We start from the raw sequence: 17,603 nt of genomic DNA on the forward strand, positions 1-17,603 counted from the left end.
TATTATTATTACCTAATTTGTATTATTATTATTATTAGTTTTAATTTTAATTTTACTTTTTATTTAATTTAATGTATTTAGTATAAATAAGTTTAATAAAATTATAAAATTAATAGTTTTATTAAATAAATAATATAAAAATAATATTTTTATAAAAATTGTACTTTTTACAACTTTTTGTATATTTTTATATTTTGTACCTTTTTAATCGTTGTAGCGTAATATTTGTATTTTTTAGCTCATAATTAATTTTAAACTTAGTTTTTGCTTTAGTTATTTTTACTCCTAGATTTTTAGGCTTTGCCGTAGAATTCCTTAAGTGCTTTTTCTTTAGACTAAGATTTAGGTGCTTTAGAATTTTGCGACGCCTTTTTAAGTTTTAGTTTCTTTTTAAGTTATTTCCATTTGGGATTTAGTTTTTCCTGTAAGCTTTAATATTTTTAGACACCTTTTACTATGTATCAATTATCATTCCAATTAGTAATTTCAATTTGCGATTATAATTTTAAGTTAGTTGTAGTAATAAGGTTAGGTTAGTTAAGTATTTTTAAGTTTTTATAAGTTTCTTTTATTTTTCCGTCACCTTTTATTTTTCAACCATTTTTCTTTTTCGACCTTTTTCGACGAACTCTTTTTCTCTCTTATTTCTCGCCATTCTAGTTTTTAGGACTTAGAATTTTTTCTACTTCTTATCTAAATTTCTTAAAATTACGAAAATTTATTTTAAGTGGTTAAATTAATAGACATCAAAATTTTCTGGTTCGTAGTAATAGTTGGATTTGTACGTGGACCGGGTTATTGGAGCCAAACAGTCCTCAATTATATTGAGACCAAACGAATCCTGCCCCTCTGCTGCATCTTTTGGCTATTCGAAACGTGGGCAAAATCAGAAAAGTCTATTAATTGGATAACTTATTATAATTTTTCTTTCCTTTTAAAAACTAATAGGATATTCAGTGAATGCACCGAGCAAGACGTTCATCACCTTTTGTACGTTCACCACCTGTAACTCGATCAAGACATCGTTTAACAAATATAACCGCCGTTGATTTTTCTTTAGAATCGTCATCCAGTCGACCAAGTACTTCAGTTCAAATTTCCGATAATCCATTTTTTGAACCCAACCTCACAATTGAGAATCCAGAAAATATTCAGGAACGGTTCATAGATCCTGAACCACTAAACTTTCCTCCGGAGCCACCAATCATTCAAACAGAGATTGTTGAGGAACGAACCATTAAAACAGAATCATCTAGTGATACCGATTCAACAAATTCAATTATGGAGAATCTGGAACCTTTAAGTATGGAAGACCGAATGAGAGCTAAACGCACTGGCCAAGGTCACGCAATTACTCATCCAGACATTAATGCGCCAGATTATGAAATCAAAGGACAAATTCTACACATGGTGACTAATCAATGCCAATTTAGTGGTGCGCCGAAGGAAGATCCAAATGAACATCTACGTACCTTTAATAGGATCTGCACACTATTTAAAATACGAGAAGTGAAGGATGAACAGATATATCTCATGTTATTTCCCTGGACTTTAAAGGGAGAAGCCAAAGATTGGTTGGAATCGTTACCTGAAGGGGCGATCGATACATGGGATGTTTTAGTTGACAAATTTCTTAAACAATTTTTTCCTGCATCTAAAGCCGTAAGACTTCAAGCAGAAATTGTTACGTTCACACAGAAGCCAAATGAAACTCTATATGAGGCGTGGACAAGATATGGAAAGTTGTTAAGAGGATGTCCGCAACATGGTTTAGACACCTGTCAAATAGTACAAATATTCTACCAAGGATGCGACATCACTACAAGAAAAGACATAGATATAGCAGCTGGTGGTTCTATTATGAAGAAAACCGAAACTGATGCTTACAAAATTATTGATAACACTGCTTCCCACTCACATGAGTGGCACCAAGAAAAAGATATCATTAGATCATCTAAAGCAGCTAGAGCCGATTCTAGCCATGACTTAGATTCCATTTCAGCAAAGATAGATGCTTTCGAGAGACGAATGGAAAAGATGACTAAGGATATTCACTCAATACGAATTAGTTGTGAGCAGTGTGGAGGACCACATTTGACAAAAGATTGTCTCAGTATTGAATTAACAATGGAACAAAGAGAGAATATTTCATACATAAACCAAAGGCCTGGAAATAATTATCAGAATAATTATCAACCGCCAAGACCGATTTACAATCAAAACCAGAATTATAACCGAAATATTCCATACAATAACCAACAAGGTCCTAGCAATCAACAAGTATCCAATAATACTTACAATCAGCAAAGACCGAATTTTCAAAACAAACCACCACAACAAACCGATGATAAAAAGCCGAATTTAGAAGATATGATGACGAAGCTAGTTGAAACTCAAACGCAGTTTTTCACATCTCAAAAACAAACCAATGAACAAAATGCTCAAGCATTTAGAAATCAACAAGCTTCTATTTAAAATCTGGAACAAGAAGTAAGTAACCTAGCAAGGTTAATAGGTGAAAGAAAACCAGGAAGTCTACCTAGTGATACAAATGCTAACCCCCGGAATGAAACAGCTAAAGCTATTACCACAAGAAGTGGTACAACACTTAAATCACCTGAAATACCTGTAACTTCTGATGAAACTATTCCTACTCCACAAGAACCACAACCTGATAAAGATAAGGAAAAAGAACCGGTAGTTGAGAAGGTTAATGAAGATAACACAGTTAAGGATAAACCTTATGTTAAACCATATCAACCACCACTTCCTTACCCGAGTAAAATGAAGAAGGAAAAACTTGAAGCCGAGCAATCCAAATTCTTGGATATGTTTAAACAAATAAATGTAAATCTTCCTTTCATTGATGTGATTTCAGGAATGCCAAGATATGCTAAATTCTTGAAAGATCTAATCACGAATAGAAAGAAAATGGAAGAACTCTCGGCTGTTACTATGAATGCTAATTGTTCAGCAGTGCTGTTGAATAAGATACCAGAAAAACTATCTGATCCAGGAAGTTTCACAATTCCATGTTTTCTGGGTAGTCTTAGTTCAATAGAAGCATTGGCAGACTTAGGTGCTAGTATAAATCTAATGCTGTATTCACTATACGCTAAACTAGACCTTGGAGAATTAAAACCAACCAGAATAAGCATACAACTAGCCGATAGATCAATAAAATATCCTAGAGGGATAATGGAGAATATGCTAGTTAAAGTTGGTACTTTAGTATTTCCAGTAGATTTTGTTGTCTTGGACATGGAAGAAGATTCTCAAGTTCCTCTCATATTAGGAAGACCATTCTTAAACACGGCTAAAGCAATGATAGACGTGTTCGGTAAGAAACTGACCCTAAGTATAGAGGATGAGAGTGTTACCTTTTCAGTTGATAGAGCAATGCAACAACCACAATCTGCAGATGGTAAGAACGATGTGTTTTTACCAACTCCAACGGTAATACTTAGCAATAATGAAACGCCTAAGTGTGGGAAAAATGAAGTAACACCTAATGATGACATGATAACAAAGAACCCCGTTGTTGATACGAAATTTAATGATCCCGTTATTAATAGTTCAATGAAGAAACTTATTAAACGGATTCGCGATGCTAGAACCAAGGGGAACTTTAAGTTATGTAACCGGTTAGTATCCAATCTATCACCTAAAGAAAAGGAAAAACTAGTTGAAATTGTGGAAATTACACAGGAATCCGACCAATGGCTTAAAGAAAAAGTCACGGATATGCAAGTTGATTATGGACCAAGAGAAATTAACGATGAAGTTAATCACAATTTCGACACCACAGCTAACTAAGTGTGGGGAGAATCAAGTCTTTAAAGGATAATATGTATTTCTATTAGAGTTAGATTGTCTGTTTTCGTGTAGTTCTCGAAAATGGAACACGTATGGTCTTTCCCTAGCAGACCCTAAAGAACTAGTCTTCTCCCCCCATTCTGAATTTTTATTTTTTTAGGTTTTTACGAAATGAAGACTGCCTGTGAACTAAACCATGGTCTAATGCTACACGCTTTGATCACTAAAAGAAATAATGACATACTACCGAGTGAATTAGTATCAGTAATCAGAGAAAGAATGGACGGAGTTAGAAAAGGATCCAGATGCGAAGATAATAAGTTACAATTTGGTAAAGGAAAATCAAAATCCGCAGCGAAAAGAAGAGCACGACACCTAGAAAGATGTCACAAATGCGGAAAATGGTCACATGGAGGTAAATGTTCAAATAATCAAACCTATTCAAATACCGAATTTGTTACTTTATGCAGAGACGGACCGTTCATATGTTTAGAAGAAAAGACAATGAATGCTCGAGGTTACGCCTATGCAGCCATGGAAAACCAATTAAACCGACTATCTTATGAATATAATAGATCATATAACTAAGAAATCTATTTCACAGGTATGTCTGTACAGTTTTTATTTTTATTTTTATTTTTAACCTTTTGATAATAAACGCTAATTTGTTCGCTAAAAAGTATTAAATTGGTATTAAATAAAATTAGGTTTGGCGACCGAAATTATTGATATCATTCAAAAATTTATTACATCACTGCGAAATTTAACGTTTATTCTTAAGGTATAAATATCTTTAATCAATCAACCCAAAATATTTCAAAAATTCGTCATGAGTTAAATTAGGTCTTGGAACCGAAATTACTTTACCGAAAAGAGGGGCGCATATTTTTGATAATATTTGACTGATTAAAGTGGGATAAAAAGACAAAAAGATTTTTAATTTTACCATGTTTTTAATCTTAATATTTAAATCTTAAATTAATATTGTAAACTTTGTAAAAACAATATATTTAAAATTGTAAATATTTGAAAAATTAATATAAGTTTGGTATGAATCTATAAATTTTTAAATTAAGTTTGGTGTGAATTTTTAAAATATTAATTTTTAATTTTATGCATTTTAAATTTTAAGTTTGGTGTGAATTTTTAATTTTTAATTTTTAATTTTGAATTTTATATTTAAGTTGTGTGAATTTAAAAACAAAAATTTACTTTATCTCATTAAGTTAAGAATATGATTTTTAAAATTCGTCGTAAGTTGAAGACTAGGTCTTTGAACCGAAATTGCTTTACCCGAGGGAGGGACGAGAACTTTTATTATCATTATTTTTAATCTTATTGATTTAAGGTATGCCAAAAACATTAAAAAAAAAAAAAAAAACCCAAAAATCTTAGCTTTTAAAACAATCGGTACAAAAAGACAAATTTTAAAATTTTGTCGAGGGACGGACTAGGACATCGATCCGAAACGACCTCGTCCTAAATAACAAGGGAAACAAAATTTTAAAATTAATTTCTTAATTGTTTTATAAGTTAAAGATTAAAAAAAAAAAAAAAAAAAAAAAAAAAAAAGGGTAAACTCCGCGACTCGCGGAGTTTGCAGTGCAAAACCTCCGCGACTCGCGGAGGGACCAAATTACAGAAAAAAAATATAGAGAGCTGCACGAACTGATCAGCTCCCACACACATAAACACCCAAATACTGCGAAAAAAGAACCCGAAAACCACCCAAAAACACCCCAAAAATCTCAATTTTTAACCGTTAATCACCAAATTTTTTGCTAAAATCATGTTGAGAAGGATGATATCTAAGAACTACTCAAGAAAAACGGTAAATTTCTACACCTAAACACCATTTAATTCGAATTTTAGTGTTCTTGAGCTGTTTTTCCCCAATTTGATTTTGATGCTTTTTAGTGTAATTAGACTTAAATTGTTTATGTATTATGCTTGTATAACCTAGATTGATGCTGTTTAACATGATTAGAAGCCTTAAACTTCAAATTTTTGAATAATCTAGGGTTTGTGTTCTTGAGCAATTTGGGGCTTTTTGATATAAACAGGTTATGGCCGATTTTTGTCATGAATTGTTGCTAAATTGAGTAGTATAACATGTCTAGGTAGTTAAATGATCCAAACTTTGAGCCTAAACATGATTTTGAGAATTAAAGTGGACTTTTTCAAGTCCAAAATTCATGAACTTGATTTTTGAAAGATAATGCCATTTGAGACTTGTTTGATTGCTAGTAATTATTATTTTGACATGTTATTTGAGTTGAATGCTTATGAACTTGGCGAAAATTTTCGTATATGCTTATTTGAAAAAGTGTAGATTTGATAAAAATGTGAAAATAAGCTTAAGTTTGATATAAATTGATAATGTCATTGTAATTATTTTGATTGATGATTTTGCTGACACTAATGCATATTTGGATGCACAAAATTTTTGTTTGATGTGTTTTGCAGAATGAAAGGGGTGAATCTTCATCTCAAGCCCGCCATGCTCCTGCTGAGAACTTGGAACAACAGGAGGTAGATAACTACTACAAGCAGGATGTACCTCATCCAGTCATGACCTTTTCAGACATGCACTTGGAACAGTTGCACCCGAACCTGAGATTTGACAGACTTTGGATAGATTATCCAAAATATCAACGGGGTTTGCATACTCTTCATTCCAAGGTTGTTGAGGTACCGAGGGTCATAGAATGGGGACCCTTGAAAGCTGTAGAATTGGCCGGGCCAATTAGGGAATTACTGGTACAGAGGTATGGTAATTCTTCTTTTAATGACTGGATATGTTTATTCACCATACGCAGACCTGTATATAAAGTATGGTGTGAAGAGTTGTTATGTAGTATAGAGTTGAATGATCGGGTAGCTAGTTTAACCGATCGTTCTTTTATTAGATTTTTGTTAGGCGGTTCGATGCGCCACATGTCTTTACTGGACATGGCTCAGGCTTTACGTATATATACGCCTGAGGAGTTAGCGTCTGCCGATTGTAGAGGATTGATACTAAACGGTAGAAAGATAGATGAGAATTTTGATACACACGGTGTGTGGAGTCAAATGACAAGCCATCACCGTTTCAAAGGGGGAAACTACTCTTATTTGGATATAGATAGAGCCGAATTAAGAGTGATACATAGGTTTTTAGCTAATTCGATTACACAAAGGGGTAAGAACAAAGAAAAAGTAAATGAACAAGATTTGTTTTACCATATGTGTATTCGAGACCCACAGAGCGCTGTAAGTATACCATATTGTGTGGGTTATTATTTATCAGCTATGGTTCGGGGGATGCGTCCACATAGCATAATAGGAGGTGGTATTTTTATTACTTTGATTGGTGAATATCTCGGTGTGGATATAAGTCGGGGGGGATTATTAGTAGAAGAGCCGGAACCCCGCGACACTATAGGTTTAAATGTATACCATGGTGCGAAAGTTTTGAAGCGGCGAAATAACGCCGCAGTACGATACCATGGTAGACATCCACAGGTAGAGAGAAACCAGGAACAAGGTAATGTAGGAGGGGGGAATGAGATGCAAGAAATGCATAGGTTTATAGCTTCTCAGGAATACGAAAATGCTAGACAGAGAGCATTTGAAGATTGGCAAGTTCATCAGAACCAGATCATAGCGCATTGCCAACATATAGGTAGAAACTATATTCCTACACCGAAACCCGTCTTCCCTCCTTGGTCGATAGAGATGCAGCCACCATATCCTGCGTATGACCCTGCCGAAGCATTCTATAGCACTTATGGTTATGCGTGGAACCCCTATTGGTACCAATATCATCCTTAGTTTACTTATTTTTTTTATTTTATTTTGTAATTTGTAATTATTGATATGTTTAATACTTTTGTTAATATTGTAATCATTTTTATAATTATCTAACTTTTATTCTTAGATTTTAATAATTTTTGAATGTGGGGTAATAAACCAAACTTCAAAAATATGTATATATGTTTGCAGTTTATCTTATGTACACAACAGGGTAAAACAACGCATTTTCAAAGACTGGCATTAAGTTCAGCAAAAGCAACTAATTTTGACGACAAGATGCAAAATATATGTGAAATAACAACAAGACGGAATGAACAAATGATGTGCACCATTTATCATTCAGCAAACAAACGCCAATATATTTGGAAACTTTGGTAAAAATTTAATCATTTTCACACAAATCACCCTCAATAATTTAAATTGTTACTGATTTCTTGCAAATGAGGGCATTGCAAGATCTTAAGTGTGGGAAGGGGTTAAATTCTTTCGGATTTTAAAATTTTTTTACTTTATACACTTGGTTACCATTAAAAATACTAGTAAAGCAGTAGTTGTATTAGAATCTAGTGCTCTCTGATAAAAAAGAACAGCCCTAGTCTTATATACTGACTACCCAATTCTAGTAAAATTTTTCAAAATTTTCAATTAAATGAATTCAAAATCATGTTTATACATATTTATGAACGATAAAACTAGGTTTTAACACCGAAATTATTGTTACCTCGGAAAGGACATAAATTGAGAAACAAACTAAAATGTTAAAATTCATTTAAAATGGAATAGAGGACGATAAAAAGAAAAATAAAAAGCCAAGTGTGGGAAAATTTACCAAATTATTTTAAACATATGTCACATATATCTGTAACAAATAACTGAAAATACTTTTGCTTTGGACTAAACTAAACTGTTTTACCCAATGAAAGAAAAGAAAAGATGGATCTACACGATGAATCAATTCCATCATTAAAAGGAAGTAAAGTCTTCCGAAAAAGACACGCGCTTCTTGATTTAGGTCATGAAGTTGTCGTCCGGACCAGCTGTAGGTTGACGAAAAATCTAGAAAAGTCATCACTAAAATCAGCAGGAAATCCACGGACCTCAGCATTAAACAGGGTCGCCAAGTGGTCAGATTTATCCTAACCATGAGAAGGATTTATCTCGTACAATGGGGGGGCACCATGCAAATTAGCTGGATAAGACTAATGAATCAGATCCCCAGAAAGGATAATCTCCTTAAAGATTAAAAATCAGCTTTTAAGACTGATATTACTCAATCCTAGAGATTGACCTTAAAGATTGAGAATTCAAACTCATGAAATTCAATGATATCTAAACTCGAGCTTAAACGAGAAAATATTTTGATCAAAATTATAAACCGATTTGTTTTCTGAAAACCCTATTTTCAATGCGTTCATTACCATTGAACGTAAAATCCTAGGAATTCACCTGGAATTCATTAGGTCACCTGAACTAAATCGGGTGTCAACCGTAAGAACGGTGGTTGCATAGTGGTCAAAGACAGGACCTTGTGCCAAACCGACAAATTTTAAGGGTGAGCTTTACTATTGCTCCTACCAAGGATAGTAATTGCGTCCGACACGTTATAGACCATAATCAAAAGCATGTCACGGGACATTGCCTTAAACAGTTGCTTGTTCAACGCTTTCCTTTACAACCGGACGGTAGTTTGCCGAAAGGTAATATACGGAACAAGTAAACTGGACGTGTTGCTTTCCAAATACAAGGTTAGCAAGTGGGTGACACAAAACCGCAAGTTTTGAGCTAAAATTTTCAAATCTGAAACCCACCAAACCCACAAAAATATTTTTGCAAACACCGGTAAAGGGTTATTCCGGAAAACTTATCTAGGGTAAAAACTAGATTTAATTTTCAAAAGATCAAATGTTTTCATAAAGATCCAATTTCCTTAATGGATCTAAATTTTTATAGTCATGTGGGACTGTAAACCATATCGTTACTACCATTGTTTATACCGCCGTATAGAAATCACTGATGTACAAAGTGTGAAGAATAAAGAAGTGATTCTAGTATTTCAAGACAATATTGCTTGAGGACAAGCAACGATCAAGTGTGGGAATATTTGATAATGCTAAAAACGAACATATATTTCATAGCATTATTCCTCAAGAAAGACAAGCTTTTAGTTGCAATTGTTCTATTTACAAGTGATATTCGTTTAAATAATAAAAGGTGAAGACAAAAGACAGATTCGACGAATTGAAGACGCAAACGACCAAAAAGCTCAAAAGAACAAAAGACAATCAAAAAGGTTCCAATTATTGATAAGAAACGTCTCGAAATCACAAGAGTACAAGATTCAAAACGCAAAGTACAAGATATTAAATTGTACGCGAGGACGTTCAAAAATCCGGAACCGGGACTAGAGTCAACTCTTAACGCTCGACGCAACGGACTAAAAATTACAAGTTAACTATGTATATAAATATAATATAATATATAATTAATTATATTAATTATATATATATTATATATATATATTAAAAACCGTCGGCAGCAAGAAACTCCAAGGGTGTGAGCTGTAAATACCTCTCCGTGACTCGCGGAGTTTTAAGGGCATTTTGCCGCGAGTCGCGGAGCCCCAATTTTCAACTCTGGCTATAAAGCCAACCGAATTCTGATCAAATTTCATCATCTTTTTTCTTCTCATTCATACGAGTAATATATATATATAATTTATATTTTAATTTTAATTTTAATTATAATTCTAATAATAAGGGTATGTTAGCGAATGTTGTAAGGGTGTAAGTCGAAATTCTGTCCGTGTAACGCTACGCTATTTTTAATCATTGTAAGTTATGTTCAACCTTTTTATATTAATGTCTCGTAGCTAAGTTATTATTATGCTTATTTAAAACGAAGTAATCGTGATGTTGGGCTAATTACTAAAATTGGGTAATTGGGCTTTGTACCATAATTGGGGTTTGGACAAAAGAACGACACTTGTGGAAATTAGACTATGGGCTATTAATGGGCTTTATATTTGTTTAACTAAATGAAAGTTTGTTAATGTTAATATAAAGATTTACAATTGGGCGTCCCTATAAATTACCATATACACTCGATCGGACACGATGGGCGGGGTATTTATATGTACGAATAATCGTTCATTTAACCGGACACGGGAATGGATTAATAGCCACTAGAATAATTAAAACAGGGGTGAAATTACATTCAAGGGTAATTGGTGTAATTGTTAACAAAGTATTAAAACCTTGTTACAATTCGAATCCCCAATTAGTTGGAATATTTATCTTCGGGTATAATAATAATTTGACAAGGACACTTGCAATTTATATTTATGACTGATGGACTGTTATGGATAAAAACCAGACGGACATATTGAATAATCCAGGACAAAGGACAATTAACCCATGGGCATAAAACTAAAATCAACACGTCAAACATCATGATTACGGAAGTTTAAATAAGCATAATTCTTTTATTTCATATTTAATTTCCTTTATTTTATATTTAATTGCACTTCTAATTATCGCACTTTTATTTATTGTTATTTAATCGCACTTTTAATTATCGTACTTTTTAATTATCGCAAGTTTATTATTCGCAATTTCATTATCGTTATTTACTTTACGCTTTAATTTAAGTCTTGTATTTATTTTATATTTTACATTAGGTTTTAACTGCGACTAAAGTCTTAAAATCGACAAACCGGTCATTAAACGGTAAAAACCCCCCTTTATAATAATAATATTACTTATATATATATTTGTATTTTTATAAAAGTAAACTAATATAGCGTTGAGCTTTGTTCAAAGATTTCCCTGTGGAACGAACCGGACTTACTAAAAACTACACTACTGTACGATTAGGTACACTGCCTATAAGTGTTGTAGCAAGGTTTAAGTATATCCATTCTATAAATAAATAAATATCTTGTGTAAAATTGTATCGTATTTAATAGTATTTCCTAGTAAAATAATAACTATTTTATATACACCTCGCTTCGCATCAGTAGCTTATTTGGCATTGTTCACATCGTTGTTGGTGAACTTATATTTTGTTGATGTATCTTTAGCTCGTTGCTTAGTGATCTTACGGTATGCTTAGACTAGCTTGCCTTTATGCTTGGATGCTCCAGTATACGGTATTTGGTTTTGTGAGGCGTGTCCATTTTATGCATATATATGTATGTAGTATATTATCATTCACTAAGCATTAGCTTACCCTCTCGTTGTTTACATTTTATAGATTGCACGGATGCGGTGGCTCGGGTAAGCGCGGGGACTAGTGGACTTGCGTAGTTGCTTTAGAAGACTTGCTTTTGGATTTGATTAGGATTGGGTAGCGTGTCCCCAATCCCATGCTCGGTCTATGTTTTTGTATAAACTAATGGGTCGAAATAGTCACTTGTGGTATTTTGGGTCGATGTGGGCCCGGTGTCGTAAAACTCGGTTTTATTGTGAAAAAAAAACTCTTAGTTTAAACTATTGTAATCTTTTGTGAAAGTGTTTTGGTTTAAAAGTGTCGGGAAGCGGGTTTTCGCCCGCGTGTGTTCGAAAAACTTATCAGAATGTTTTAGTACATCTGGACGCCGTCTCAGATGGCTGGACGCCGTCTCAGATGGCTGGACGCCGTCCCAGTCTTAAGTGCTGGACGCCGTCCAAGATTTTGGACGCCGTCCAGATCAACTGTTCCAGAAAAAAAAAAAAATGTGGCACATTTTCGGAAGGTTAACGGGTTGGGTTGTTACAAGATAGAAGGAGTGTGATTCAAGCTATGTCAAAGAAATCAACAAATAAATTTGATATAAACAAAAGTAAAGTAGCGATGACAAATTTTTTTTTATTTATTATAAATCAAGCTTAGATGCCTTTGAATGTCAAATTAGAGGTTGTTTATATAATTACTAATGCACTATATCCAAAATCAACTAACAGTGCATTTCAAATCACATAACCTAATTTTTTTTTCTCTTCAATCACGTAATATAGTAGATGTCTACATATAAATTACAAATAAACAAGGATTTAAGGAAGCTAAGAAAGTAGATGTGTATATAATTATCACATAATTCATGATTAAAACAGTTTAATATTAAAAAAAAAATTATACCAAATTAAGGTACGATCAGAGATGTTGGTGGTGGCCGGAGCTGGAGGTGACCGGAGTTGGCGGCGGCTGGAGGTGGCCGGAGTTGGTGGCGGTTGTAGGTGAAGAAGGTAGATGGATGGAATGTGAAAGGGAGATGGAGAAATAGATCTGGAGTAAGTTGGAGAGAAGTTAAAACATCTTTAAAAATGAGAAGCACTAGTTTGGGTCTTCTAATTTGAAGACATTTTAAGATCTTTTTTTGTCTTATGTCTTCGCAAAAACAAACCGTCTGCAATTAAAACATCTGCCCGCTCGCAGACATAAGACCAAATAAGGTCTGCAATGGAAAAACAAACAGCCTCTTATTCTTTTTACCCTAATAATTTCCAAAATCAGGAGATACTTCCTGATGGGCCTGATGAGTTTTGCCCAAGAGATAAATAAGAATGGGCCAGATAATAACATTTAGAAAAAAAATCCAGAAGGGGTTGATGATGAATCAGAGGCCCAAGGTGAGCCCAAAAACACTTCACATAAACAGGCCAGTTGCAACCGCGACCCAATATCCACCATAATCGAACCCAATGGAATTTTTTTTTATCTTTTATTTTTATTTTTTTATTATGCGAGGAAACCCTCCTATGAACGAACACATTGGCTCCCCTATAGAAGGTAAAATCTCGGGTAATCAAGCTTCCCGAGCGCGAGACCTGGTACCGGGTAAATTGCGCATTATGCGCACCCTCTGGTCATACTCTCTTTTTGAACAATTTGGCATAGCCAGGAATTGAACCCAATGGAAATAACCCTAAAAACAAAACATCCAGCCAATTGAGGCAACTGGGGAACAATACCATCAACATCGGAGGACGTATGAGCTTTCACATGCTCAAGGAAAAGCAACACTCAAAAAATGGATCTAAATCAATTGGTGGGATGCGTTTTTCTACTTCAGCTTCAATTGAATAAAAAAAACCAAACAATTTGGTGAAGTAATTGGTTTTAAATATTGTAATCACGAGAGATGCAATAATGGGCGCAGTGGTTGCCTTCGAATATAAGACTCGTTGGCAATCTTTCTTGTGTTTTTGTTTTGGTATTATGAAGATTGTATCGGTGAATGCTAATGGGGTAAATTCGGAAGGAAAACATGAGTGGATCAGAGGCGTACGTTATTATATGTCTCTCGATTTCTTGGCAATCCCGGAATCAAAGGCTGCTACTTTTGACCTAGTCTAATTCATAACTTATGGGGAACGGACAATTGCGATTTTGTTTTTAACCCATTAATGATACGCATAATGATCCGTCTCAAAACGACAGTAACAAATAGCAATCGGCCAGGATCATACCCGGCACAGTCCATCCCGGGAGAAGGAATACATCCCGACATCATCCGTCATCATGTAGCCAGTCATGATAACTATAACCGTGAAGAAACACTTGGAATAAATAGAAAGCAAAATCTTCTCGGATTAGTCTGAGAGCTCCGTGATACCTTAGCCGGAACCGATACGCTGCTGGTACCGTCACCACTTCTCGGTTCGGTATTTCAACCTGGCATAAAGATACCCTCCCGGGACAAGCACGCCGTCCCGGAGAAAGTGCACTGTCCCGGAGTAGACACGTCATCCCGGAACGAATACTCGATCCCGGAACAAACATACAAACAAGTTGCATGCCACGTCAGCCCACGAATCTAGGAAAGTTTGTTAGGATCTGCTCGATTATTCCCATGAAAAGGACAGGTGCCACGTCACCCCTCGGGATTGGAAAAGTTGGTTACAACCATGAAAGGGACATGTGTCACGTCATCATTTCCTCATAACATCTATAAATACGCGAACACGATTATTTATTCCACAACACTGGATGCATTAATGTTACTCTGCCCAAGTTAATTACGATAGCATTACTCCGGTCGTTAACTCAATTCCAATCAGCACTCCAATCATCGGAGCTAATCTTCACTCTAAGATATTAACTTATTCGATTCCGATCGAATAAGGTTAATTCAATCTATTGTTTTACGCCCTTGGAATCCAGATTCCAAATCGAGGTTTGCATAATTATTGGAGTTAAAACATTCGACTTACTCTTTTTTCCAAATCAAGCACTCAAACCCGAAATCTATCTGCTCTAGTCGATTTTGGTTTGATCACCCATCATCTGGATCTGGAGGGCTTTTCAATTTGGAAACACGATTTTTTCTTTTCTAATAAAGAAGTCACATAATGGGTTAAAACTAATTATTGGTTTATAGGCATTGGCGTGGATGTGCAAGTAGGGTCTTCATTCTTAATGTTTATGGACCTCAAAGCACATGTAGTAAGAAATCCGTATAGGATGAGCTGTTGAATCTAATTACTAGTCACGATGGTGATTGGATTTGTATGGGCGATTTTAACACTGTGTGAAGCATGTTCAAAGTAATAAATTTGATCTTGTATTGATTGGGATAATAATTGATACAATGGAATTGAATTGATTACTTTGAACTTTACAAGTGTGCTTATATGCACTAGGTATGTAACAACTACTTCTAATAAGAGTAAGGCTCCAATTAACTTTTGGAACCAATTTTATCTAAAAGGAAATGTGCAGTAGCTTGTATCCGTTTTGCTGTCTTAACTTGGCTAATACTTCTCAGTTTCTGGCATCCTGTGATCACCTTTAAAAGGAAATGATGAGAATGCCTTTCTCTGATCCTAAGGTCAAATTACTCAAAATGGGATGTTACAAGTGCATGTACTTCTTTTGGCATTTTTTAACACTCTCCCTCAAGTTGAATAGTGGGGTTTCCAATGTTCAACTTGCCGAGAACTTCGCTGAAGAGTCTCCCGTTGACTGATTTGGTGAGGATGTCTAGCAAGCTAGCTGGTCTTCTGATCTGATTGATGTGAGTGAAATGATTTCGCCATCTAACTTTTCTCTGATAAAATGTCTGTCAATTTCAACGTGCTTAGTTCGGTCATGTTGAACAGGATTCTCTAATATGGCAAAGGCTGCTTCGTTGTCGCAGAAAATTTGAATAACTTTCGTTTGGTGGAAAACTAATCTTTGTCAGCAACTTTTTTATCCATAGGGCTTCGACAACTCCTTTTTCTATCCCTCTAAACTCTGAATCGGCACTTGAAAGTGAGACAACCTTTTGTTTCTTACTTCTCCATGCCACTAGATTACCTCCGACAAGTGTGAAGAATTCCGATGTAGATTTTCTATCCCCTTTTTCTCCAGCCCAACTTGCATCGGTGTAAATCTGAGTCCTTAGATCCTCGTTTCTTTTAAAAATAACTCCATGATCCGCTGTTTTCTTTAAGTACCTGATAATTCTTATTACAGCTTCCATATGATGAACATGTGGTTGCTGCATAAACTGACTCACAACTCCTACCGCATGTGCTATATCTGGTCGAGTATGAACGAGGTAGATGAGTTTTCCCACCATCCTTTGATATTGCCCCTTATCAGCAAGTCCAGTTTCATCATCCATATATAACTTTTGATTTGGAATCATAGGAGTATCCACAGGTTTGCAATCAGTCATACCTGTTTCTTAAGAAAATCAAGAATGTATTTTTTTTTTTACAAATAAATATTCCCTATTGGGATCTTAATACTTCAATTCCCAAGAAATATTTGAATTTGCCTAAATCTTTCATTTCAAATCCTTTAAATAAGTTTAACTTTAAGTTAGAAATCTATTCTTTATCATTTCCTGTTTTATCATATCATCCACATAAATGATTAAACATGTAATTAAATTTCCCTTTTGTTTCAAGAAGAGAGTATGATCCGAGTTACTTTGTTCGAAATCATATTTTTTTCATAAATAACGTGAATTTCCCAAACGAAGCCCGTGGAGATTATTTTAGCCCATATAAATATTTTTTAAGTCGACAAACTTCCCTATCATTGAAGTTTCCCGCAAAACCTGGAGGAGCTTCCATATACACTTTTTCTTTTAATTCACCATGAAGGAAAGCATTCTTCACATCAAATTGGTGGAGAGGCCAGTCTTCATTTGCAGCGATAGAGAAAAGAACTCTAATAGTATCAGTCTTTACCATCGGAGAAAAAGTCTCGGAGTAATCTATCCCATATGTCTGAGTGTACCCTTTAGCAACAAGATGTAACAGCTCAACTTTAACACCCCGTTAAAATCCATTAACGGAATGTTAACTCTGGTCCAGTGCTTGGCTTGACTTCTACGTGACAGCAATGTTTTACAGCGGAAGCAAATAATACCTAAGAATAAAACATGCAAAACGGATCAATAATAATGTTGAGTGAATCTACAGGTTTTAGGTAAACAATACAGTATATTTAAGAAATGTTTTTTAGAAAACATTTATTAGTGAAAGACCACCAAGGTTTAAAGTTTAAAGTTTGCAGACAACGTTTGTCAAGTTTTAGTCTGTTTGTGTACGTTAGTGTCAAATTCAGTTGTGTATGACATTCAAAAATGTTTTGTTTCTCTTGTTTGCAAAACACAAGTTTAAGTGACCAATTACAACGTATAAGACCACAATAGTTTCACGTTTAAAGTTTGTAGACAACACCATGTCCTGTTTCAAAAGTTTGTTGACACTATCATGTCAAGTTTCAAATATTTGTAGACAATACCATGTCAAGTTTTATCTCATTTGTTTGTAAACCACAGTTTTAAATAACGTCGTATAGTATCTTAAAAACATTATTCAGAAAAAAATAGTTTAATCGCATTTGACCACAAGATTTCAATACGCACAACCCGAAGTTGCAAAATGTTACATAATCCATGAGCACCTGAAAACTAACAATGACTAGAGTATAGAACCCACTACACTCCCTTTACCCCATAAAATGTTATACACTTGTTCGAGTGTACTTAATGTTCAAAGTAAATGCACCACGGT

At 34.6% G+C, this 17,603-nt stretch overlaps 1 protein-coding gene across 1 annotated transcript; it reads right to left on the bottom strand.

Annotated features, from left to right (window-relative positions):
* Positions 1-15,676: 15,676 nt before the first annotated feature.
* On the bottom strand, positions 15,677-16,775 carry LOC139875652 (secreted RxLR effector protein 161-like). The gene is made up of 2 exons (XM_071862970.1): positions 16,640-16,775; positions 15,677-16,254 (listed from the first exon to the last, which is right to left on the bottom strand). Exons 1-2 carry the CDS (start codon positions 16,773-16,775, stop codon positions 15,677-15,679), a joined length of 714 nt encoding a protein of 237 aa, XP_071719071.1.
* Between the last annotated feature and the right edge of the window lie 828 nt (positions 16,776-17,603).

The sequence above is a fragment of the Rutidosis leptorrhynchoides genome, chromosome 11 (genome assembly GCF_046630445.1).
Source record: "Rutidosis leptorrhynchoides isolate AG116_Rl617_1_P2 chromosome 11, CSIRO_AGI_Rlap_v1, whole genome shotgun sequence".
Classification (NCBI taxonomy): domain Eukaryota; kingdom Viridiplantae; phylum Streptophyta; class Magnoliopsida; order Asterales; family Asteraceae; genus Rutidosis; species Rutidosis leptorrhynchoides.